General features: G+C 33.6%; 1 protein-coding gene across 2 annotated transcripts in view; it reads right to left on the bottom strand.

The window, feature by feature from the left end:
• The window catches only part of LOC108907225 (adenylate cyclase type 6), a 309,463-nt gene that overhangs the window by 18,046 nt on the left and 267,027 nt on the right, over positions 1–24,390 (bottom strand). For both annotated transcript variants that reach the window (XM_018710803.2, XM_018710804.2), the window contains exons 10-12: positions 21,905–22,026; positions 16,892–16,984; positions 10,181–10,327 (exon numbers count right to left, since the gene is read on the bottom strand). In XM_018710803.2, coding sequence (XP_018566319.1) covers positions 10,181–10,327; positions 16,892–16,984; positions 21,905–22,026 — 362 coding nt within the window. The remainder of the gene's footprint in view (positions 1–10,180; positions 10,328–16,891; positions 16,985–21,904; positions 22,027–24,390) is intronic.

The raw sequence follows: 24,390 nt of genomic DNA, 5'->3' as shown, positions 1-24,390 counted from the left end.
ATGGCGCGTACATACTGATTCTGCTGTGTTCTCAAAATAAATGTTGGATTAATGTTTTTGAGGTTTTTGATCCCCCTGTATAAAAAATAAATTATTAATATGCAAACATGTGTATCTGTTTTTCAATAAAGCAATATTTTTTAAATAGAATGGCTTCTCCGAAAGTATTAAAAAATAAGTAGAGTCCTAGAATATCCCAGAATGTCGAGTATTAACTAGAAGGCCATGCTTTCATATTTAAACATAAAATTTAATTCCAAGCAACTTTTCCCCATTACTTTTTCACATAGCGTTAAGATTTAAGGTACTTTACTCTTCACTGTTTTTACCTTTTCCAAATTTTTGAAGACGCTGTACATTAAATTGAACAAATGACTAACTTGCCAAGGGTTTCTGGACAAACACAAATTTTTATGAAGAATGATTTTTTTGACAATTGAAATTTTGTATCCATTACGGGTATAGGCAACCCGATCTGGGGACACCCTGTATAGAGGGCATCTCAGTTGACACTGTCAGATGCTAATAATAATAAAAATAGTAGGAGTTTATACCTAATAGAATAATGCAACCATAGAATTAAAACTACAAAGTCAGCTACATTTGAATTTGCAAAAAAAAATACTGAAAATGTGCACATCAAAATTTTAGACCTAGAAGGTAGGATTCGTAATTACGCAATTGCTAGCATTTTCATCTCATTCTACATCAATTGCACCTTCTTTTTAATATGCGCAGTTCAAGGGTCAAGTGAAATTAAATTTATCCAGTTGTGACAATATTCAAATAACAATAAAGTTAACCCAAAACGATGTAACAAATAAGCTACTTAGTATTAAACAAGTAAATTCCTAATTCCACGAGTACAATTCAAAGATAAAAAGAATGACACAGTTATGACTGATTGTGAGTTGCAAGGGCAATAAAATAATTCATTTATACGATTCAATTTAAAAATCGATCTTAGATAATAGCATAGGGCAGTCAATCCTATAATTTAGTAATTTATATAGGAAACATAAAGCATAATTTTCCTTCGTTTTTCTAATGATTTAATATTCAATCTCCACAGTAATAATTTATTGATATAACCACACTTAGTATAATGAGTATCAATTTTTGATACAACATATTCCATAAACTTTTGCTGAACTGTTTCTCTAATATTTGTCATATAATTACAAATAATTGCATATTCCATATTTGTCTGCAAGAGAAAAGTAGAGCACTTTTAAAGTTTCAAATTTCAACATTAATAAGTTGCGAAATATTGAGTCCACTGTCAAAAAATATAGTTATAAAATAATAACATTGGGAAGATTTTACGTTTACTTTACACCAATTCTCAATATACAATATTTTTTGTTCTCGCAATGCAACACAATCATATAAATTACTAATTTCACAAAGTTATCTTGAGACTGTCAGTAAATAATAGCCTGTCACACATTGTACCATCACATAAATCATTTATAAATACTGTAAAGAGTAGAGGTCTTAAATTTGACCCTTGAGGTACACCAAAAGATACTAGATAAGCATTTGGCTTGAAATCGTTATACTGAATATATTAAAGTCGTTATCTAAGTATGAAATGACGAAAAGAGTAGAGAGTTGTGTGAAACAGCTAAATTAGAAATCCTTGAAAGTTTCTCCATAAAACTATGCTGCCCTCCCATTAAATCCCTGTCACCTCTATTTTTTATTTTAGGAACTTGGGAGGGTCGCCATCTAGTATTTTCATTGCTGAGTTTAATCAGTTGTTTAATGCGTATTATACACGGTGTCCCACTAAGGTAGTCGAGAATATCGATGAATAAATCAACCAAGAAAAATCGCTGGAAATAGTTTTCAAGTTCGTAGCTCGGCCGCTAGGGGGCGTAGTCTACATACCAAAACATAGAGTTGAATTTTTCTCAGAAATGTTTCCTATTCCGGTATATTAAAGAGTACAAATATGGATTCATGGCGCATAACTTTTGTTATTGACATTTTGTTCTGTCTCTCGACAGAAAGGATGAGGAAGCCCCTCATTTTTAATCAGAAAAATGCATTTTTTAAGGATTGGCTCATCAAAAGCCCATAGTCTTATATCTCGTTGGGAAGGTCTTTTCATGCTTTATCTCGTGGTAAATGCGTAATATCATTTACTTCAACATGAAAACCTATAGATGGCGTTATTTCAAAAGACAGGCGTTTTATGGATTTTTCTCAAAAATTTTAAATGCAATGTTTAAGTTTTCTTTATATAAATGAATTCAGCACGAAAAAATTGATGAATATACTATAAGTTTGAAATTTTTAACGAAAGTGTTGTTTATTTATTGGCGCTATTTATCCAACTTTAGCTTGTTACACGTTTTCTTAAAAAAAGTGAAGAGGCAGGATAAAACTTTTTATAGGTTAGTTTGAAGAGCATAAAAATAGCTATATTTTAACGCCAAAAAGGGTTCGATATCTTTTTTTGTTATCATGTTATTCGCAATTAGTGAACATAAAATAAATAATGATAATGAATTGAGGAACACGACGCTAACGAAAAGACATTTAATTACCAAAACAAATTGCGTTTATAAAAGAACCTTTCAGCCCTCCAAAAAGTTATGAGCATCTGAATATTTTTGGTAAAAAATGTTCATATACCTGTAATTTGGTAAAAACTAAAGATATAAACTTTTTTCATTTTGTTGGTATTGAGATGTAATTTTTTTAAAAAAATTGAAAATTGTACATTTTTAGTGTTTTCAATTGTTTGATTTTTAAACAAAAAAAGGTGCTTTTTGATAGATCCCACCCTAGAACCTGTCATATAAATTTGCATTATTAAAAGACGACTTTTTAAATAATTTGTCGAGTAAAAAAAACAATTCTTTTTCAAAAAGCACTTTTTTGGTTTAAACATAAAAATACTCGAAAAACTAAAAACGTATTAGTATTATATTTTTTTTAAACTGCATCTCAAAACAAACACAATGAAAAAAAGTTTATAACATCTTTAGCTTTTGCCCAGTTACAGATAGGCTATTGACTATGTACTTTAGATAGGAACTACAACGTAACAGAAATTTTATTGTTTGATATGTTCAATTGACCCTAAAAAATGATAAAACCGCGGAGTGTTACCTTTTAAAGGGGTGCGTTTTTGAGAATGAAGTAAAAAGGTGGAATTTTCAGTTTTTTGAGTTTTCCTCGAAAACTATGAATTTTTTCTATATACATAGTTGTCAGCAGAAAAATTGTAGCAAATTGAATTTCCAATCGAAATGAGACCTTTTGAAGTCAAAAAAAATATTTTTAACAAAAATGTGCCCAAAAAATGAGTAAAAAAACCCGAAAAAATGCGTTTTTTTTTCTTTTTGATTTTTGGGCCACAACTTTTTTCTGAGAGAAGTTAGGTATAGGTATTGCTTCACAGAAAAAAAGTTAATGTTTTTTCCTTTAAAATAAGCCTTTATAGAAGTACCTACGACTAATAGAAACCGATATACATTGGATCAAAGTTGGCTACTTTTTGGATTTTTGGCCAATTTTTGCCCTTTTTGAAGATTTTCGTCTCATAACTTTTTAGGTTTAGGTAAATGTAATGCCATATTCAAATGAAAGCTGGTTTCGAGACCTTTAAAATGGTGCCTGGTAGAAGTTTATACAATTAAAATCAACCGATATGTGTCAATTTAACCAACGATAATTTTTCTTATTTTTATAAATTTTTTATTACTTTCGGTATTATTTTGTCTAATAAATTTATTTTTGTGAATGTGAAAGTTAAAATAAGTTTCTAGGTGATTGGATATTATTATTTATTTATTTAAACAACAGTTAATCGTATATATCTTATAAATTTTCAGTTTAGAAACTTATTTTAACTTTCACATCCACAAAAATAAATTTATTAGACAAAATAATACCGAAAGTAATAAAAATTTTATAAAAAGAAAAAGTATCGTTGGTTAAATTGACATAGGTATCTCGGTTGATTTTAATTGTACAAACTTCTATCAGGCACCATTTTAAAGGTCTTGAAACCAGCTTTCATTTGAATGTGGCATTACATATACCTAAATTAACTCAGAAAAAAGTTATAAGACGAAAATCGTCAAAAAAGGGCAAAAATTGGCCAAAAATCCAAAAGTAGCCAACTTTGATCCAATGTATCTCAGTTTCTATTAGTCGTAGTTACTTCTATAAAGGCTTATTTTAAAGGAAAAAACATTAACTTTTTTTTCTGTGCTTATACCTAATTCCTCTCAGAAAAAAGTTGTGGGCCAAAAACCAAAAAGAAAAAAAACGCATTTTTTCGGGGGTTTTTTACTCGTTTTTTGGGCATATATTTGTTAAAAATAATTTTTTTTGACTTCAAAAGGTCTCAATTTCAAAATTTAATTCGCTACAACTATTCTGTTGACAACTATAGTGAAAAAATGCATAGTTTTCAAGTAAAACTCAAAAAACTGAAAATACCACCTTTTTACTTCATTCTCAAAAACGCTCCCCTTTAAAAGGTAGCACTCCGCGGTTTTATCATTTTTTAGGGCCAATTGAATATATCAAACAATAAAATTTCTGTTACGTTGTAGTTCCTTTGCACTCTCTTTTTTTTGACATAGTCAATAGTCTAAGACCTTTGAAAATTTTTTACCCAAACTATTCAAATGCTCATAACTTCTTGAGTGATTGAAATAAAAATTTGAAAAAATTCATGAAAGCTAAATGGGTACTAAATAATGCCAAAAAAATCAGGAAAACTATTGGTCGGGACATGACCTCAGTTTAGCATGCCTCATATTATAAACAATAGCGTCAATAGCATGTATTTAAAAAGAAAAAAGACGGAGATATTTCTAATACAAAATGTGTACATGAACCCTTGGGATAAGTTCCTACAGCTAATATTGTCTTAGAGACTACACAACTACGCAACTCAATTTATCCGCTAAACTTCTCTGAACGCTATTAAATTACTTTGAAATTGCAAACTCCTTTGCTTATATGCTTAAACTGCTCTATAAATTCTAAGTGTTTTCTCCTAGACAGAACATACTCGGATATTCGGCGGGTTAACTTTATTAGTTTAAAGAAAAATAAGCGGTTTCCAGTAAAAAGAAACAATCGCTTTGTTCGTTATTGCGTACTTAGCGCTTAAGGCTCAGGATAAAATCTGGAACAATGTGTAAGTAATCTCCTCGAGCATAGCGGCACTCGTAAATATTTAATATTGGAATTTCTGAATACATCTCCTGAACAATTTGTTATTCCTGGAGGACAGACAGAACGTCGACATGGAAAATACCACACACGGATTTGAAATCAACACAAATATAACTTGTGACTGTCTTTCTATATATGTATAGATAGTTTCGCAACGATATTAGTGTCTATTTCAAACCACTATACAGAAATTTAATATTTAACGTTTCATCTATATCCCATAAGTCCGCCGTATCAATTTTTCCTGAAGGTTTCCATCATCTTGGGACGACCGTTAACTGTTCACCTGCACGATATGAAACAATATCGAGGGCCGAAGGGAATAGCCGCTGGCCCCGTTCGCAGCAAAAAGGAAATGGTTGCGGCGGAAAACCGAGGGCAGATATGAAGGAAAATTGAAAAATAATATATCAGGAGTGGGATTGGGGGAAAAGAGAGTGGTATCTCTTTAATGGATTGTGTGGATATTAACGAAGTAGATGTACAGGATGTTTCATAATGATTAAGGAGGTGTTTAAAAAGTAATTCTGGGGGGGGGGTACTTCCAATACATTTTTTCGATTTGAGCCCCACCCCCCTGAGAAAATATTCATATCTCAAAATGTCCGAAAAAATTTGCTTTTATTTTTTTTTATTCAATTTTTAGTTCATATTTGCTTAGCTTTTCCTATTGATAAACAAGAATTTTTGCAAAAAGCATGTCAAAAATAACGATCGTTTTTGGTAACTGTTATACTAATTATGTGTACCTAATCGGTAAGGAAAAATAATTTATTTTTTAGCTCGAAAACCATTAACTATACGAAAAAATGAGACGAGTAAAAAAGTTTCTAAATGAAATGTAGTATTAAAAGCTATTTTTCTTGTTGGAATTAACTGGCTAACGTAGAAAAAGTTGTGAGAGAAATAAAACCAAGGGGTGCAAATTTCTTTCACACAAAAACATAAACCAAAAAAAAAGACTACCAAAAAATACCAATCAACTAGTTGTTAACGTGTACCAAAATTCAAATTTCTAAGTTTAACCATTTTCGCGAAAAAAAATAAAAGCTATTTTTTCGGCCATTTTAAGATTTGAATATATTCTCAGGGGGGTTCAAATAAAACAAATATTTTGGAAGTACCCCACCCCCCTCTAAAATTACTTTCTAAACACCCCCCTTAAAATATTTGCACATCATTATGAAACACCTTGTATATATTTCCTCACTATTTCAAGTGAAGTGTACAAACTCAAGTACAACTTTTCAACAATAGAACTCATGCGGAGTGTTACAAAAATGTGTTTTAAGTAATAGAATTTAAAAAAATATATCATATAAGCAACCCACCACTGAATTACTGACAATTCTAAATGACATTGGCTACAACTAATTAAGGGTTAAAGATGTAGGTTCTTTCTAGTTCAGTGTAGTGCCGGAATTCTTAATATGACTTCAGGTTTTAGATCATTTATGTAAATATTTGTTGGTACATATTTATTTGTTTTTTTGTACTAAAACATATTAAATCGTAAAATATCAAATACGAAAATTTATCAATTCACTAAAATATAACTCAGAACCGTATACGCATACGTATTACACAAAATCTGTTACTATGACTTGGATTAACACAAATTATATCAATTCGCCATCATTACTTTCAATACGCTTGCATGCTTTGCTTTTTTTCCAACCCAAAAACACTTTTCCGGTCCAAATACCGAGTTTCCTTCCTACACGCTTTGATCCCAGTTAGGCAACCATATTAGCAGCACTAATAACTGTGGACTATAAAAAAATACAGCAATACGAATAGACCGTTTAGTAGTGACGTCACATACGCCATGAAGAATTTCTCTAATTTTTTACTAGATCGATTTTCGACCTTCTGTACTTTGGATATAAGTGCTATAGTGGTTTGGTCTTCAAGTGAAGAGAAAAGCTCTAAGTAGTAGGAAAAACTTTATTCTACTAATTTCGCTGGTAACACGAGACACAACCGTGCAGGAACTAGGCATCAAGACTTCTGTTTCGTGCCTCGAAATGTTTTCGGTTTTTATCTTTGGTACCTACTATTATTACCCTATCCTAATTAACACTTATCCTTTACCTACTAGGTATCCATTACCTACTCGGTTTGTGCTTATGTACCCTAATAAGCAACAACCAATTTATGTTTACCGCCTACTTATTCTAATTTCATTTGCTAAATATATTTATTTGGGATAATCTCGGATAATTCAAAGTATAATTTATATGGCTCGTAAATTCCCAAAAAGCAAAATATATTTATTGGGGCAGGTACTAAGTGTAATTGTAGCGTACCGCTACAGTGCCAAAAAAATGTCTTCTTTGTCATGACCTTAAATATCAGGATATTCTGGAAATATTAGAAATATTTAAGAAGTTTCAAACCCCAAGTAATAAACTAAAAGAAGTACTTATAGAATTTATAGAACAATATTGACTTTTATAGTAATTAGTAAATTAAAATTATATCGATGTTACTGGGCATGCGCGTTAAAGATAATTTCATGTAAGCGAAGTAGCCTCGCAACAGGATATCATTCAGGAAAAGTATGGTTATGGTTAAGAGTACGTCTATAATAAACCACTTGAAGAAAAAAAACCCACTCGATAAACACACTGACACAGCACAACACCAAGAAAAGCAATAAAAATATTTAGTAGAACTAGAAAATGCCAAGACTAAACAAAACAAGAGAAAATACGCTAATGATGACAGCGATAACATATCAACAAGAGCTCACCTGCGTATGAGGCTATTCTTCCCGAGCATACGCATTAAGAATAACACGGCTAGTGTTAAATTTTTACTTTATTTAAATTTAGGAATATTCTTTTATAATTTTTGTAAATTTTAAGCATCTATTACGAAACACGTGTTGGTTGTTAAATAATTCTAAGTACTTGAAAAAATAATATTGAATGAAATTGAAGTTGTTCATTTTTATAGTATCTATGTAAATAGTACACAAGGGTCAGATTCGGTCTGTACAATTTCAACTATGACAATTTCTTGCGAGTTGACTAAATATGTGACGTCACACTAGAAAAGTCTATAACATAGATCGAAATTATACAGACGTATACCGCTGGAACGAAGCAACTTTTTTTCTCGTTACTACTGAGTACATTTGGAGATACTGGCAATAAAAAAAAACTGAGCCACTCATGCGACTATTCGACTGTTTCGTGTTATTTTGTATTTTCCCTGTGAACCTCGTACGACAAGCGTAAAGGACCGCCGGCGTTTCTGGGTTAAAAATATAATTAATCCTGGTCCGGCGCTCCAGTCGCAAAGAGCACGCGAATCCATTAAGCTTAATAATTAATTCTTCCGAGTGGGTTTCTGATGAAAATAACGGCGCAGAAGTCGATAAAGAGAAGAAAAAGTGTTTGAGTAGCGCTACTAAATGAATTACAACTTTTTATATTAGTGAATTTTACATTACCTATGCATTACATACTTATACACTGGTTATAAGCTTCAGAATTATTTTAAAACATAATCTAACATTTTTCCGTTTTATTAACTGTGGGTACACATGTCTGCAAGTGACCCATTTTAAGTATTACGTCAAGAGCGCCAACCTGCCGCCGCCCGGATCGGTCTAACAGTTGCAAGGACAAAGAACAGACGCGGGACGCACCAGGGTTCCAGGATAGGTCGGCGGCAGATTGGCGCCAGGACCACAGACATATACATACGAGCGATTCCATACCAGCGAATTCTCGCCCCGACAACACGTCTTTTTCACTAATTTTATTGAAAACAATAAAAATACTTTTATTTTATTGTTGAGAGAGTTTTATTTTTGCTGCATACCGAAAGCATCCCTCATAAGAGTGAGAGGGAGTGATATGTCGTATTTTAACGTGATGCAACACTCGATATTGACACTTTTCTCATCAACATATACGACGTGTTCGTCGAATTAAATAATCGTGCAAATTTACAAAATCGTCTAGCCTTTATCTACAGGATGTTTCACGACAGGATGGAATGACCTAGATCTGCAGGGAATGACGATATAAAGAACGTCCTGGCCTGGGTCATTTGTGGATTTTGGTTATAGCTTTTGATCTATTTGTGGGAATTAATTCATTTTTAATATACTGAAGAAATTGGTGCCAGAAAAAATTGTTATTCTCTTGCCACCTCGAAAATTTCACGTGGTATAATTTTTTAATATTTTTTATTGCATACTGAAAGTACATGAGACAATAAGTAAAATCAGGCATTTAATTTTTCGTCACACTTTCCTCGACTTCTCAAATAGTTCTGGCATAGTCCTTCGCAATGTCAATTGAAGAACCAAGAGGTTGGCAGTATGCACCAGGTTTGGTCGCTGACGCACCAACTCGGCATTGAAATATATAAAAAAATTTTGGTCGCCCAGTTAAAGAATGGCCGCGCGGGAAAACGCGGCACAAACACCGCCGCACTGGGCGACCTGGCCATAAATTCCGTTGTCAACAAATGGCCTAGCAGTGCAGTGCAGCAATGCGGAATTTGGTGTGATTCAGGTAATTTTAATTTATTATAGGCACCTTCTATTAGTCATTCATTACAATTGCGAAAGGGAAAAATAAGAGGGACATTTTGTTTACTAATATTATCACAACATGACATTTTGGAAGCCTTTTGAAACGGAACAAAAGGAAATTTACCATCAATATAATAAAATTGTTTGAGGACATAAATAATTGAAATATGTTGTTGGTCGAATGAATATAAAATATAAATTTTCTACACATTATATACAAATTACTATAATTTTTTACCTTTAGCAGAAAACTTTTTAGGGACGCTTATGAAACTCATTAAATTTTATTGCTAGGCGTTTTTATACATGTTGAACTGACTTCGGAAAGAGCATAACAATTATTTTTTTCTTGTATCATTTTAGCAAGGAGAATAGTTACAAATTCTAGATCTTAATAGAAAAAAAAAATTCACTTACGCTATGGCGTCGATCATGTCGAGGCCCATCTCGACGGTGCAGTGAGCGTGATCGGGCCTGGCCTCGGGCAGGCCAGAGACGCAATAATAGCAATCTCCCAGCAGCTTGATGCGGAGACAGTGGTGCTCGGCCGCCAGTCGATCAAATCTGAAAAAGGAATTAATTTCAGATGATTTAGGGAACGCCGGGCTAAGTGGATTTAGCTGTAATCGCACGCTCTGGAACGAATTTCCTCCGAATGTCGCCGTCGAATTATAGTTCAGTCGTTTGGAACATCCCTTATCCTTTCAGAAATCACTTTCATCTGTTAACTTGTCGGTATTACCACAGTATAATACAAATCAGTAAGGACATACACCCTTTCTCGAACATACTAAGAATAATTCTCAACTGGCGCCCTCACAGGCGACATTTGAAACTATTCCACGTAAGATAGGTGCAAATAAGTGTATATACCTTGATATATTGTTCTGATTTTTATTGTTTTCGATTTTTTTATACCAAATTAATAATACGAGTGATTAAATGAGTGAAATAATTTGATTATTCGTTAGAAAATTTTGCGTTAGAGAGCCAAAACATTATCAAAGGTACATTTTGCAGTTTAAATTTAAGCAGAATCCGATCCTGATCCGAACGCTTTCGAAGGGCAACGGAGGCTAGCCTCCCCTGCTGAGTTAAAAAGCTGACTGCATCTATTATGGCGAGTAGCGAATCCACAGCGAATTGAACTGTACAACCCTTACTTGCAAGGTATTTAGGGTATAGTTGGTTATGAAATTAAAACAAAAGTAAATAATTAATAATTGCGTATTAGCAGTTATAAAGAAAATAAATTCATGAACATGTTCTGAAAAGGCTTAACCTTCCGTGCCTTCCTGAAAATCCACCACTGCTGTCCAAACTTTATTTTTTAGAATTACATTGTCATAATATAGCTACAATTACATTTAGTAAATAAACTAAATAAATTTAGTTGTATATAATTTTTCACAAATAAAAGGCACTTTCTTCCCTAATAAACAAATAAAATAACTCCGCGGTTATTAAATTTGAAGGACGTTATATGCACCTTTTGAAAGCTCGTAAAAAACTACAAATTGAAAAAAAAGTTTCTACGACCAATAGGTCCAGAATTAGCAATTTTTTTACAACTAAATTTGGAAAAAAAAATTAATTTATTTTAACTAAAAGATACTTGGTGTCCCTTCGAAGAAAATGAGCCCAAAAAGAATGTTGTAGTCATAACCCTACCCCCGGCCTTTTTTGCAAAAAATTGGATAAATAAATGGAATTTTCCAAAAACTATTTGACCGATCGAGCCCATCTTTTGCACATCTCTTAAGGATATAAAAAATCACGTTTAGGGAAAGTTTGGTAAGATTTTATTAATTTTTTAAAAAATTATTAACAATTAAAGAAATATCACTTTTTTCGTTTAATTTTGCAATAAATTTTTTGTTTATAAAGCAATTTTAACTTATAAAGTCTCATTTTAAAGATGAGTTTCTCTAGATCAAATCGTCTGTTGAACATTTTTTGCTAAGATTAATAGTTTTTTTTACAATAACGCGTAGAACGAAAAATTACATTTTTTTGATCTATTTGTTGATAAAAAACAATGACGCTATACTTTTTTCATGACCCACGAGATGAGACGCCTATTGTATTACCATTCCCAAGACTTTCCAACAATAAAATCACGCCTAGTAATTTTCACGATTTCTCGATGATTTTTCCCTTTTATTTCTTGGTCTAATAAAATAGTTTATATCTTATACTTTACGTTATGAATTTATTTCTTCGTATAAATATTTCAATTCCTGGTTCCAATACTTTCAATCAATCTCAAAAGAATTGACAAAGTTCTGATGGATTTATAAGTCCGCGACTTTCGAGGAAATATTGCGCGTCGAATATTACAATATCATTTAGTTATGTTTCGGGGCCTTTATTGAAAACGTGAAAATAAATGTAGGGGCCGGATACGCGCCTGGCGGGGTAACCTTATCGGAATTTTATATTTGACGTCTACATCTGAACTCGTCTTGGATATTGTATTCTTACATTGCCAGGTGGCGGTGCCTAGAATATTCTTTTCAAATAAATGGAAGCTAAAAATAGCCGCGTTGTAGTCTAATTTCGTAATCGCTATGATTTTTACAAATTGACAAAGCTATTAGTTATAAAAATTGTTAACAGATGTTTGATTTCTTTGGCAGGTATTTTATAGTCTACAAAACATTTTAATTGGCGGCATTGTCCATTGGATTAAAGGTATTTGTTTGGAGACCCTACTAATAAAGGAGAACTAACCTACAAGGTTAGCAGCACCACGCCATCTGTTAGTCCTTATTTTAAAATGCGTTACGCCATCTATTATGTCGCACTAAAAATGAACCAACAACTACAATTTTAATATTTGCTCCAAGCACGCCTACGAAGGCTCAATATACAGGGTGTCCGGTAAGTACCTCCTAATCTCTCGGTAGTGTATAGAGGAGGTCAAAATAAAACTAGTCCTTCCTATAATTTTTTTTCCTAATGTGCCCCCTAACGGAGTTATGGGGGGTCAAAGGGGTACCTAGAAATTAACGTTTAGGGTTATAACTTTGATGGAGCTCTACGATTTGATGCTAAAATCAACCTTTTGCTATTATCAGGTGTCCAGAAACGGACTGGCCCTATCACAATTTTTCTCAAAATTTTGACAGAAGTAATTTTATCAAACTGAAAATATTATTATTAGATACTCTGAAGGTTTTTCTTTAAAAATGGTACTCTTTATTTATTTCGAAAAAATGAACGGTTTGCGAGATAAATCGGTTTTGAAAAAAATTGGTAACAAATACAACAANGTTGGCTGCCTTGTTGCCATGACAACTGCCGTACGGAGAGCTACGGAGAAAAGCAGATACATACCAATTTCAATATGAGTCACTTGCGTATACTATACGTTGTATGGTACGAGGTTGATGTTCGCGCTCAACGAAGGCAATGATTTTTTAGAAGGCGTTCACCGCGGAATTATTCTGTTCATTTCTGCGTATAAGACAAACAAACACAATACATTTTCAATATAGAATTATACCTAAATTATAAGATTTATATAAAATTTAAAATAATTTTAAATTGCACAAACAAACAGAAATTTTAGGTGAAGCGGTGCGTCACTTGTGTCACCCGACGAGCCGCCACTGGGTTCCAATACTTTCAATCAATCTCAAAAGAATTGACAAAGTTCTGATGGATTTATAAGTCCGCGACTTTCGAGGAAATATTGCGCGTCGAATATTACAATATCATTTAGTTATGTTTCGGGGCCTTTATTGAAAACGTGAAAATAAATGTAGGGGCCGGATACGCGCCTGGCGGGGTAACCTTATCGGAATTTTATATTTGACGTCTACATCTGAACTCGTCTTGGATATTGTATTCTTACATTGCCAGGTGGCGGTGCCGAGAATATTCTTTTCAAATAAATGGAAGCTAAAAATAGCCGCGTTGTAGTCTAGTTCGTAATCGCTATGATTTTTACAAATTGACAAAGCTATTAGTTATAAAAATTGTTAACAGATGTTTGATTTCTTTGGCAGGTATTTTATAGTCTACAAAACATTTTAATTGGCGGCATTGTCCATTGGATTAAAGGTATTTGTTTGGAGACCCTACTAATAAAGGAGAACTAACCTACAAGGTTAGCAGCACCACGCCATCTGTTAGTCCTTATTTTAAAATGCGTTACGCCATCTATTATGTCGCACTAAAAATGAACCAACAACTACAATTTTAATATTTGCTCCAAGCACGCCCACGTAGGCTCAATATATTATCGGAACACTATGCAAGATGAACGGCACATTACAATTTCCATGTATAAAATACACAAAATTATTTTATCACTTAGTAATTACTACTGGCCTACTATTTTGGTACTGGAGTAAAGACAACTTAGCGAATCCTGATTCGTAATAGTCATGTAAATTGACGCAGCTACCTTTGAAAAATACCCCCGCGCCATGTCAAGTCCAATTACAAAAGCAAAGGCGTAATTCGATTTAATATTTGTACAAAGCCAATATTCTCTCGATTCTGTAAGTTAATAATCCCCGTTCCTCCAATGGAGTGCTTGAATGATATCGCCCCATTTTTAATATACAGGGTCGGAAAGTTCCCATGGTTCATCGGCCGTTACGTGAGAGCGATAAAGAAAGTCATAGAAATCCGTGCGATAGAGAAAGATGGCTATAATGAAGGCGTTTAATAATCACCACCCATTTTGCCCTTCCACAAATAAGAAGTGGATCTTATTTGTGAAAGGGCGAAATGGGCGGTGACTATTAGATGCCCTCATTATAGCCATCTTTCTCTATCGCACGGATTTCTATGACTTGCTTTATCGGTCTCACGTAACGGCTGATGAACCATGGGGACTTTCCGACCCTGTAGTATTCAAATCAACGAGACACGTGGCAGGTCTGTCAGGGGATTGGCACCGTACTGTTTGTTCGGGAACTTTTTAGTAACTTATAAAGAACGAACGACAACAGATAAACCAATAAAGTATATTTGACATTTATTTAGGTCTTCCATTTTATGTGAATAATAAAAACTGAGAGGTATATGTAAAAGCGAGAATGTTAGTTCAAGGAACCCCAGAACAAAATGATAAGAAAATAATCAATACCTTCTAGTTTTTGTTTTCCAACCTACGAGATGTTAGTTGGTATTTCAATTTTAATAAATTTTTAAAAGTTCGTCTCTTTAATAAAAAAACTTAATTAAAGTACAGTTTGTACGACATTTGTCTTCCGTTCCCCATCTTGGAGGAACTTCAACTCCATCTTAACTACTGCACTTTTATTTGAGTTAATAAATTGCAGTACTGACTACTTATGCCTTTATTACCCTTTTACTGTTTCTTCCCTGGTATAATACAATCCGAGAAATAAAGTTTTATTTCTCCTGCTATTATACATTGCGGCAATGTAATTTGGAAACTTTGATATAAAAATTTTGTGATCCTGAGGAAGAACTGCCAAAGGTAAAAGTTTTATTATTCCTTCACATATTGTGAGGATGTTGGTTTTAAAAGTTATGCGATGGGGAGATATTAAAAACAAAAGGCGATATGTAGTTTATAAAATAAATAAATTTGTCACTAACTCGGACTTGCATATGACAAACTTCTTACAACCAATGACGATTTTATTATTTTCACTTGTTTCCTTTATGTATTTAACTGAGCTAGTTGCATTTTATAAGTTCTCGTAAGGTTTTATACTGCATCTCCTATAATAAGTCAGTATATGCTGGTTTTAGTGCCTATTTTAGAATGGATAAATTTTATTAACCAGTTAAATTAGGTACATATTTATGCTTCGCCTATTAATGCCTCTAATGCAAAGACTTTTTATTTGTAAACTTAAGAAAACATTTCGTTCCTCATACATTTCTTTTTTTTTGTTGTATTCTTAAAAATAGCATGTTCTTGATTTTCTCTAATCCATTCTTTCACATTAATTTCTTTTTAATCCGTCCATTCACATGTACATTTTGAGAATCGCTGTCGATGGAGGATAATTGCAAATTTGCCAAATCATATGTCAAGAAAATTATTTAGAATTCATACTTCATGATAAATCTAAATCTAGTACGATTGAAAAATTAATTTCAATAAGCTAAATCCGTCTTAAAATCGTTCTACTTAAAAAGCAAACTCCTAAATTACCCCAAAAAAAATAAAATAAATAAACGCTGAAGAATACGCTAATGAGAAACTTAAATAGTTACTTACTACAAAATAAGTCACAACCACTCAAATCAAAGTGTCATAATCTTCTCATCCACATGCACACAACCTAAATTCACGAGTACACTATAAGTAATTCATTTAGAGCAGGAAGGTTATAGTCGAAAATACAAAAGTGAACTGGTGGTAAAGACATAACCTTTAATTACGGAATATTAAAAATTAATTAACAACGGAAATACGCATTTTGATTTTGTACAAATATATGCTTTGAATTCAATAAAACACCTCTCGCTAGTATGGGATATGTTTCAGAGCATTGAATTGTTTGCCGCAAACCGCAACGATCGTCTCCAAAATCAACAACTAAACATTGAATTGAAAAGCTAGGATTTAAGGATTTTCATTCACTACATTTGGGCAACCAAAGCTGTCTATTTTTTAACGAATATAACACGAAATACACTACTGGAAAAAATTAAAGGAACAAGGAATTTTTATGAATTTTTTAGTGATATTCGAAAGGTTGCATCTCAGTGAAAAATGATCGTATCGATATAAACAAAAAGACATTTTGAAACTTTAAGTCTATAGTTTCAAGATCTTTAGACAACAACATTTTTTGGGCTACGGTTATTGAGCAATTAGAAGAAATACGTTGAGAAAAAAATTTTGCAACGCTTGCGAGCGAATTGGATACGTCGCGCTGAAGCTTGTGTGCAAGCAAATGGTGGCATCTTCTATGAAAATCAGCTGTTCTCAAAAAGTGGCTCCTTGCAATGTTGAGGTAAGTCAGGATTTAAAATTACATTATACTCAACACAAACCAGTGTATTTACCTCATTTTGACATAACGGACATGTGGCAAAAATATTTGACGTAAGTTCATTTACACTCTGTATAAAAAAAAAGCAGTGAGCATGAAGCTCTATTAAGAAAAATTTAGACAATTTACTTACCTCGCGAAGAGCTCGTTCAATATTCGAACCAGTTCCTCCGCCGTGCACTGATCTGAGAGAGTTGTAAACCCGCATATGTCGGCGAACAGGATGCTGGAAAGAAAAGGGAGCCGAACTTATACACAGAAAACACATTCCAAGGGACCCTTTAAGGGCCCCGATCTCTAAATATTTTATTGCGGCGTGCGACGCTTCGCCGACGCCGAAAAAAGAGGATAAATTAATATTTTGCAGGGTCGGCTCGGGCTGTTGCCGTAAAGGATCGCAGCGATTAATCTATCGTGATTTGTGGGGATAATATGTTTGGCCGGCCGCCGAAACTACGCGTCTAGGTCGTTGGGGACCAACGGGAAACTTCTGAGCTTTTATTAGGGACATTTTTAAACTTCCGACAGGTATAAATCGGTCGGGGGTCGATGTTTAAAAGTAGCAAATCGGCGGTTTTAAAATAATGCCTCTGGGATTCCCACACAACTGATGATCGAACATAATTTACGTGGAAAAAGGAAATTGTACTATTTTCTTTCGTTGTTTGGAAAGTTTTAGACCGATCGAAATAACTCATTATTAAGAGAGGAAAAAAGAAAAAAATGTTACCTTGATTTTTATAAGTGGAAATGGTAAAGGGGCTTATAATAACCGTAAAAAAAATAAATGTGTGAGGGGGTAATGGACAGTTGATTTAGAGGGTTGAAAGTGGTGACGAATGGTACTACATATTGTGATTATCAGCGAAGGTCAAAAAAGTATCAAATACAAAGGTTGTAGATCATGCAAACATCTACAACTTTTTACATAACCTGAAAATTTCGGAGAAAAATAGTTTTTTTTCTTTTTTCGTTTTTTATTTTTCATTTCCGCAAAAATAACACAGCCGCACAAAAAAAAGTTGTCTACATTTCATGCGACATATGTTATCTGTAGTATTTTTGCCTCCTGATCACGAATCCGGTGTCATAATTCAGCTATCACCTCACAGGAGTTTCCTAACCTCAAAAATCAGGTCAAAAATAGCAAAAATTCAAGAAAAAGTTCATTTATATGGTTAAGACCCCGCTGAACGTGAATTCGCGGTCAGAATTGATGGTTCTTTTTCTAACCTCAAAAAACGGGTCAATTAGGTCAGATATCACGAATTTTCAAAAAATAACATATTCGCGCCAAATTTGGTTTACGGGGGTTTTCGACGTCGCTGATCACGGATCCTAGATCAGATTTACAAAATTCGTTTTTTAAAATTTAATTAATTACTTATGTACTTTATTACCTGAGATTAGGCAGAAAATCCATGAATAGATCTTTTCCAGAAAAAAGACAAGATATAGCCGAAAAAAAAAACGTTAAAATATGATTGGGTACTTAGGTTATAAAGTAAACAAAAATATTACAAACTAATTTTGCAATTTTGATCTCGAATTCGTAATCAGCGACCCCGGAAACTCCCGCATTTAAATTGTTCGGCCATCTTGGATCCGCCATCTTGAGTTTTGCAAAATTGACCTCGGATCGAACCAAAGTAGACAACTTTTTTTTGTGTGGCTGTAATTTAATGTTGATGAACTTGGTGAAAGGATACCTGTCTGATTCTTACAATTAAATAACCCCAAACAGTTTCAGATAAAAAATCAAAAAGTTTCCGAGACATTTTTTCCGGTCCGGAACACTTTTTTTTTAAATCTCCTTAGAGAAATCATCGTACTAGATTCTGCCTGTGCTCATTTTTTTCGTTTTAACATATACCTTTTAAAATCTAATCACAATTCAAAAACATGATCAAAAATTTTAAAAAATGACTGAATGAATTTTTCAGTAATTGTTGATAATTTGTTTAAAAAAATCGTGTCGTTTATAATAAAAAATTAAGTTTTTCAATTATTCATTCATTTACAGGAGCAAGATAAGACTTCAGTCCAAATTTCATGTAAAAATATTTAATTTTTCTCAAATCATGGATCAGCTGATTGATTCTTTGACATAACATAACTTTGGGAAAAATTAATATTTTGAAGTGAAATTTAGTCTGAAGTTTTATCTTGCTCGTGTAAATGAGAGGTATAGATGCAAAACTCGACATTATCCATAATTTTTCGAAATAGAGCTAGTGACGCTATCTTGTTCGTCGTGTTGAACTACACCATTTTAAAATTTAGAAGTGATACAAACTCACATTTTCGTATTTATTTTTAAATTGTGAAATCTGAGAATTGTTTCAAAAGTTACATTATCCTACGATCTGAAGGTGTCAAATGTGAGTTTTGCTTCTCGTATTGTTTTGCTTTCCTAGATGGTTGGTTCCGTGTTTTTCTATGAGTTTCTGATTATAAGTAAGATAAGTTTAGTTCTGAAGTTTCATATTTAAATATCGGATATTAGAACTTTTTACTGTCAACATTTTTTTCATTATAAAAATATTTCACTTCATCACTGATAATAAAACCGTATTCTAAGTATTTTGTGCAGCTTTTCATTTTGATTATGAACTACCATATTACAAAAAAGTTTTATTGATATTGAGTTTGTTTCAGTTCCTTTNTTTCGGACCGGAAAAAATTAACGTCTCGGAAACTTTTCGATTTTTTTATCTGAAAAAAATTGTGGTTAATTAAGACACAGAAAGGTATACTTTCACCAAGTTTCGTCAAAATTAATTTTTTTTAGTGGAAATTAAAAATAAAAAACGAAAAAAAAATGTTTTGGCATTTATCTCGGAAATTTTGAGGTTATGTAAAAAAGCGACCTCAACAAAAGTTGTAGATTTTTGCATAATCTATAACTTTTGTAGCGGATACTTCTTTTGTGAAGTCAACTTTCGCCAAATATAGCATTAAAACGATTTCAACAAAAGTAATGAACCGGCCCTGCGCAAATTCTATTAGATAAAGCCGCGACCTGTACAATCTATAAACGGGGTTAAACAAAACACCGCCACCGCCCGAATTATATCAGAATTTAATTTATAAGCCACAACCTTATAACCGATTTAAACCCAGAATTAATCATTGTGCCCGTTATAACTAACATACGCGGGAATTTAGAAACCGCCGCCCCGAATCCAATAAATTCTTCTCATAGAACGGAATGAGATTACCCAGATTAGAGGAGCTGCTAACGAATTTATTGCTCATAGGAAGAGCGATAAAGATAATTCCATTATACGCCCTTTAAGCTCTAAGCATCGTATACACACACGTACCGACAAAAAGTCTTAGCTTATCGCCGCGGCCTTTGTCTTCCGACAAAATTTACTGCGATATATCGAGAACTAGAAATGGAGACGATTTACGTATTTCGAAACGGTGTAATGATAAATGATTAGTGCTAGAAGATGTAATTCTTAATATCGGGTGGCCTGAAATTCACGGAAGATTTGAATTTGGCGCCGTTTGTGCGGTAAAGTGTTGCCAACAAAAAATAAAGACAGCATGACAACTTACAGTGCATTGTTATTAAAAATGGGGCGCTACGCGAAAGAAAAACGCTTTTTTATTATATTTCTTTGAAAACATCTTATTTTCATCTTAAGAATAATGTAAGATAGGCTTTTTCGGGCTAGCGCACGGTGAAAGTTTTCCCGATCTTCGATTATTTCCGTGCGCTGAATAAAAATACCAAATATACAGGGTGGTCCCGAGGTAATGAGCCAAAATTCATAGGTAGATTCCCGAAGAAAAATATTGCGATTTAGCCGAACTTACCTTAGTCCAAATGTTGATAGTTAAAGAGATACAGCGTGTTATATGTAATAGTTTTTTTTCATTTATTTCTTAATAAATGCAAATATCCACACAAAATTTTGGGGTTTTTGGTTTTTTGAGTAGAGGAATTGAAATTTGTTCACATTTTGGTTATAGTTCATAGAGGTTTCTGATCATGAATCCATGATCGGATTAAAAAAATCAAGATGGCGGATCCAATATGGCGGACGAATTTTTCGAAAATCAACCGATTTGCTCCATACTTTGTACACGGGGGTCTTTGGGGTCACTGATCACGAATTCGAGGTCAAATTTGCAAATTTCAAGATAGCGGTTTCAAGATGGCGGACGAATTTTTTGAAAATCAGTCGATTTGCATCAAAGATGGCATACGGCCGTTTTTGCGGTTGCTGATCACGAATATGGGGTCAGTGACCCCCAAAAAAACCCATCCACCATCTTGGATCCGCCATGTTGAAATTTGCAAATTTTGGTGTGAAAATTTGTCCGGTTAGGAAATAACAGTTACGATGCACGCTATCACGACATGATTATACAGTTTTTGTGCCTAAATTGCAAGACATTGGTGTAGACGACATGTGGTTTCAACAAGACAGTGCCACAAGTCATACAGCCTGAGAAACTATTCAATTATTGCATGAGTAATTTTCTGGTCGTGTAATATCCCGTTTTGGTGATCAGAATTGGCCACTCAGATCATTAGTTTTAACGCCGTTGAACTTTTCCTTTGGGTTTTTGTGAAGTCTAAGGTTTATGTCAACAAGTCCACGACCACCCAAGCCTTGAAAGAAGAAATTGAGCGCTGCATCAACGAAATTCAGTCGCATTTAGGCAAAACGGACATGGAAAATTTCGACAAAAGAGTGCGTATGTGCCAGCAAAGCTGTGGAGGCAATTTACCCGATACGCTATTCCATACATGTTCCTATACTGTACACTTTATGAATCAATAAAAAAATTGTCAACTGTTAATTAAAAACCTGTGTTTTATATCAAAATCACACCTTCCGTGAATTTTGGGCCATTATTTAATAAAACTTTAAAGTATTCCTACAAATATGACAACTGCACTTTTTATCGGACGCCCCAGCGCTCCCTAGAACCATCCCAGTAAAAAAATCGGGCTGTACGAAGTAAATTACCCGAAAACGATGTGCCAGGCGACTCATCGAGGTGAATAAAAATGAAATATAGCCGTAATTCGGCGTCCCGCTCTCTCTCTCGTCATTTACACGAGCGTCCCCAATTCTTCCCAGATCCCCATCCAGATACGCTTTTATCTAATTGCTCTCCTTACCTCACGTTCTCATGTTTTTGTATGTAGATTTTGTGGAACTGCTCCTGCTTGGGCTGTCCGGCGATGTCGGCCTTCATCTCCATAGCTACGTGGCGGGGAAGCACAGACAGCAGCAAGCGTTCCTGAAAGAAAACATATCTTTGATAATGATCACTTTCATCCCAAATTTAACAAAGCAACCACGGAAATTTTCTGTCCCATGGTACCTGTAACTGGAATATGTTAATTTTAATTACATTTTACTTCATTCCGAAATATATTTCAACAACATATTTGCCAAGAGCCTCAATTTTTTAAATATTTCTTGATTCACAGTATCTTTACCTCTTGAATAAGTAATTCCTACTCAAATTCCTCCAGCGGAAGCCCTCACAATTAAATGTTGGCAGGAACGATAATTTTGACAATAACAATTAATAATATCACAAAACCGTGTTTTTCATAAATGCTAATGAATCAGCTTTCTTGACTCCTGAATTTATGGCAATCTTTATTTGTATAGTTGAGGTGAATTTGCAAAGATCGCAAACTTTTTAATGATATGATCTAAACTTTAAAGGCATCCCCTACACGTACACCCGACCACATCAACCTTAACTACAACGTGACCTAATGACCTTCAAATCACCTCTATTCCACCCTAATTGAAAAAACTTCAAAGGGAAGTTCCGAACGGCAACAACGGTCTAGACTAAGAACCCGCATAATCCCTAAGACAACGGGCCATCCAACCAATTACCAAACGGCCTAAAGCTCGAATATCCTCGAGGGTTGACCCGGCATCCATTATTAATCCCTCAATTTAAAGTGCGCTCCCGATACACCTGTTGATGGAAATAATACTCATTAAAGTTAAGGTGTAGCCGACTGCGAATCTTAGCTGCCTATTAGGTTTAGTTCCGTTTCGGTTAGTTTGAGAATTATTAGGACGGATGTGTGGAGATCTGATTACCCTTCAGAAGGACGTGTTTCTCCCTCCGGGGCAAGTTTGGCGCGTTTAGATGAGGACAGGATTATTCAAGCTAATGTATAGTGTTCCAAATTAACCCCAGTCCTCCGATAACTTTTCTGGATTGAAATCTGTCAAGAGAAGTTTCAGATAAAATTTATATGATATCAAAGAACCAATGACCTTGACATTAAGTTCAAAGTCAAATCAAGATCAACTTGATCAATACTTAATACGTCTGTTATATTCATTATTTTTTGTGATAAATGAGTTTGACCTTCAAATAACCTACCAAGACATCAAAAATAGCGCATTTCAGTAGGCACTAAGTTGACCTTAGTTTGCCCTTGCAACTTGTGGTGAAGGTCAAATTTAAGGTCACCATTTCATTTATCTTTCAAACTTCTACAAACGCTTAAAACAATTTTGTTTAGTTATTCAGATAAAAATGAGTTTGACCTCAAATGATTTGCAAGGTCATATAGGAAAAATTTTCCGGATGAATGTTTGAATGCTCTATCGACTGCTGGCATAAAAAATATGGTGTTCCATTAAATATTTTTAAGATAACCTTGGTTTGACCTTGAAAGTTAAGATCAAGGTCACAAGAATATGGGTTTAGTGATATCCTCCAAAGGAAAAAGTATAAGAACAATTCTTATAGACAATTGCATGATCTACAATTTTGTCAGACCTATTTTAATAATAAAACTTACCGTTTGGCTGAAAAATGCAAACCCATATTTGCGAACTTTGACCTTGAATGATTTTTTTGCAGATCTGGGATCGATGGGAACTTTTCAAATTTCATTTATAATAGTGTTCCCAACGTTCGTACCAATTTTCAGCTTTATGCGAATTATTGTAACCTTGAATGTTAGACCAAGCATATTAAATTTTTACTCGAAAATAATCCTATCCGCGAGATTATTGTAAAATTGTCTAAAGGAACATAATACAAGACATTTCTCTTCTCATGAGTCAAAAACTTTTATTAGCTAACTTTCCTATTTAAACAAATAAGTGAGGAAAACAGTTTTTTTACTTTGCAGGGAAAACGATCAATTTTAGCGAAAAGTGACTCACAGTGACAGCTTATAGGGAGTAAAATTACCTACAAAATTAGACTTGTTAAATTAAAATCGGTTAATAAACAAAAACGTTATTGCAAAAAAACAAGAAAAGTACCCATTTTTAAATTTGTTTATAACTATCGCATTTATTGTTAAAATTTTATAAAACCTATGACAAGTTGAGGATTTTGGCATACTTCAAAAGTGTGCCAAAAGTGGGCGCTGTAGGTGTAATAGTTTTCGCACAATTCTATTTGTTTATAACGGAGGCTCCAAAAGTTATGAACTTTAAGCCTCTGTACAGGCGTTAATTTTCAACCAAACATGATTCTGAAAGCGTCTTTGTAATCTTAAAGACGTAATTAAGCGACCTATTAAAAAATATCACCGTTTTTTTGACATTAACATTCTCAAATTGTGCATTAAAAAACCGTGCGTTTTTCGCTTATAAACAATTTGAATAA

Source organism: Anoplophora glabripennis, unplaced genomic scaffold (assembly GCF_000390285.2).
Source record: "Anoplophora glabripennis isolate ALB-LARVAE unplaced genomic scaffold, Agla_2.0 scaffold249, whole genome shotgun sequence".
NCBI lineage: Eukaryota > Metazoa > Arthropoda > Insecta > Coleoptera > Cerambycidae > Anoplophora > Anoplophora glabripennis.
This window is presented reverse-complemented; position numbering and strand designations above follow the sequence as displayed.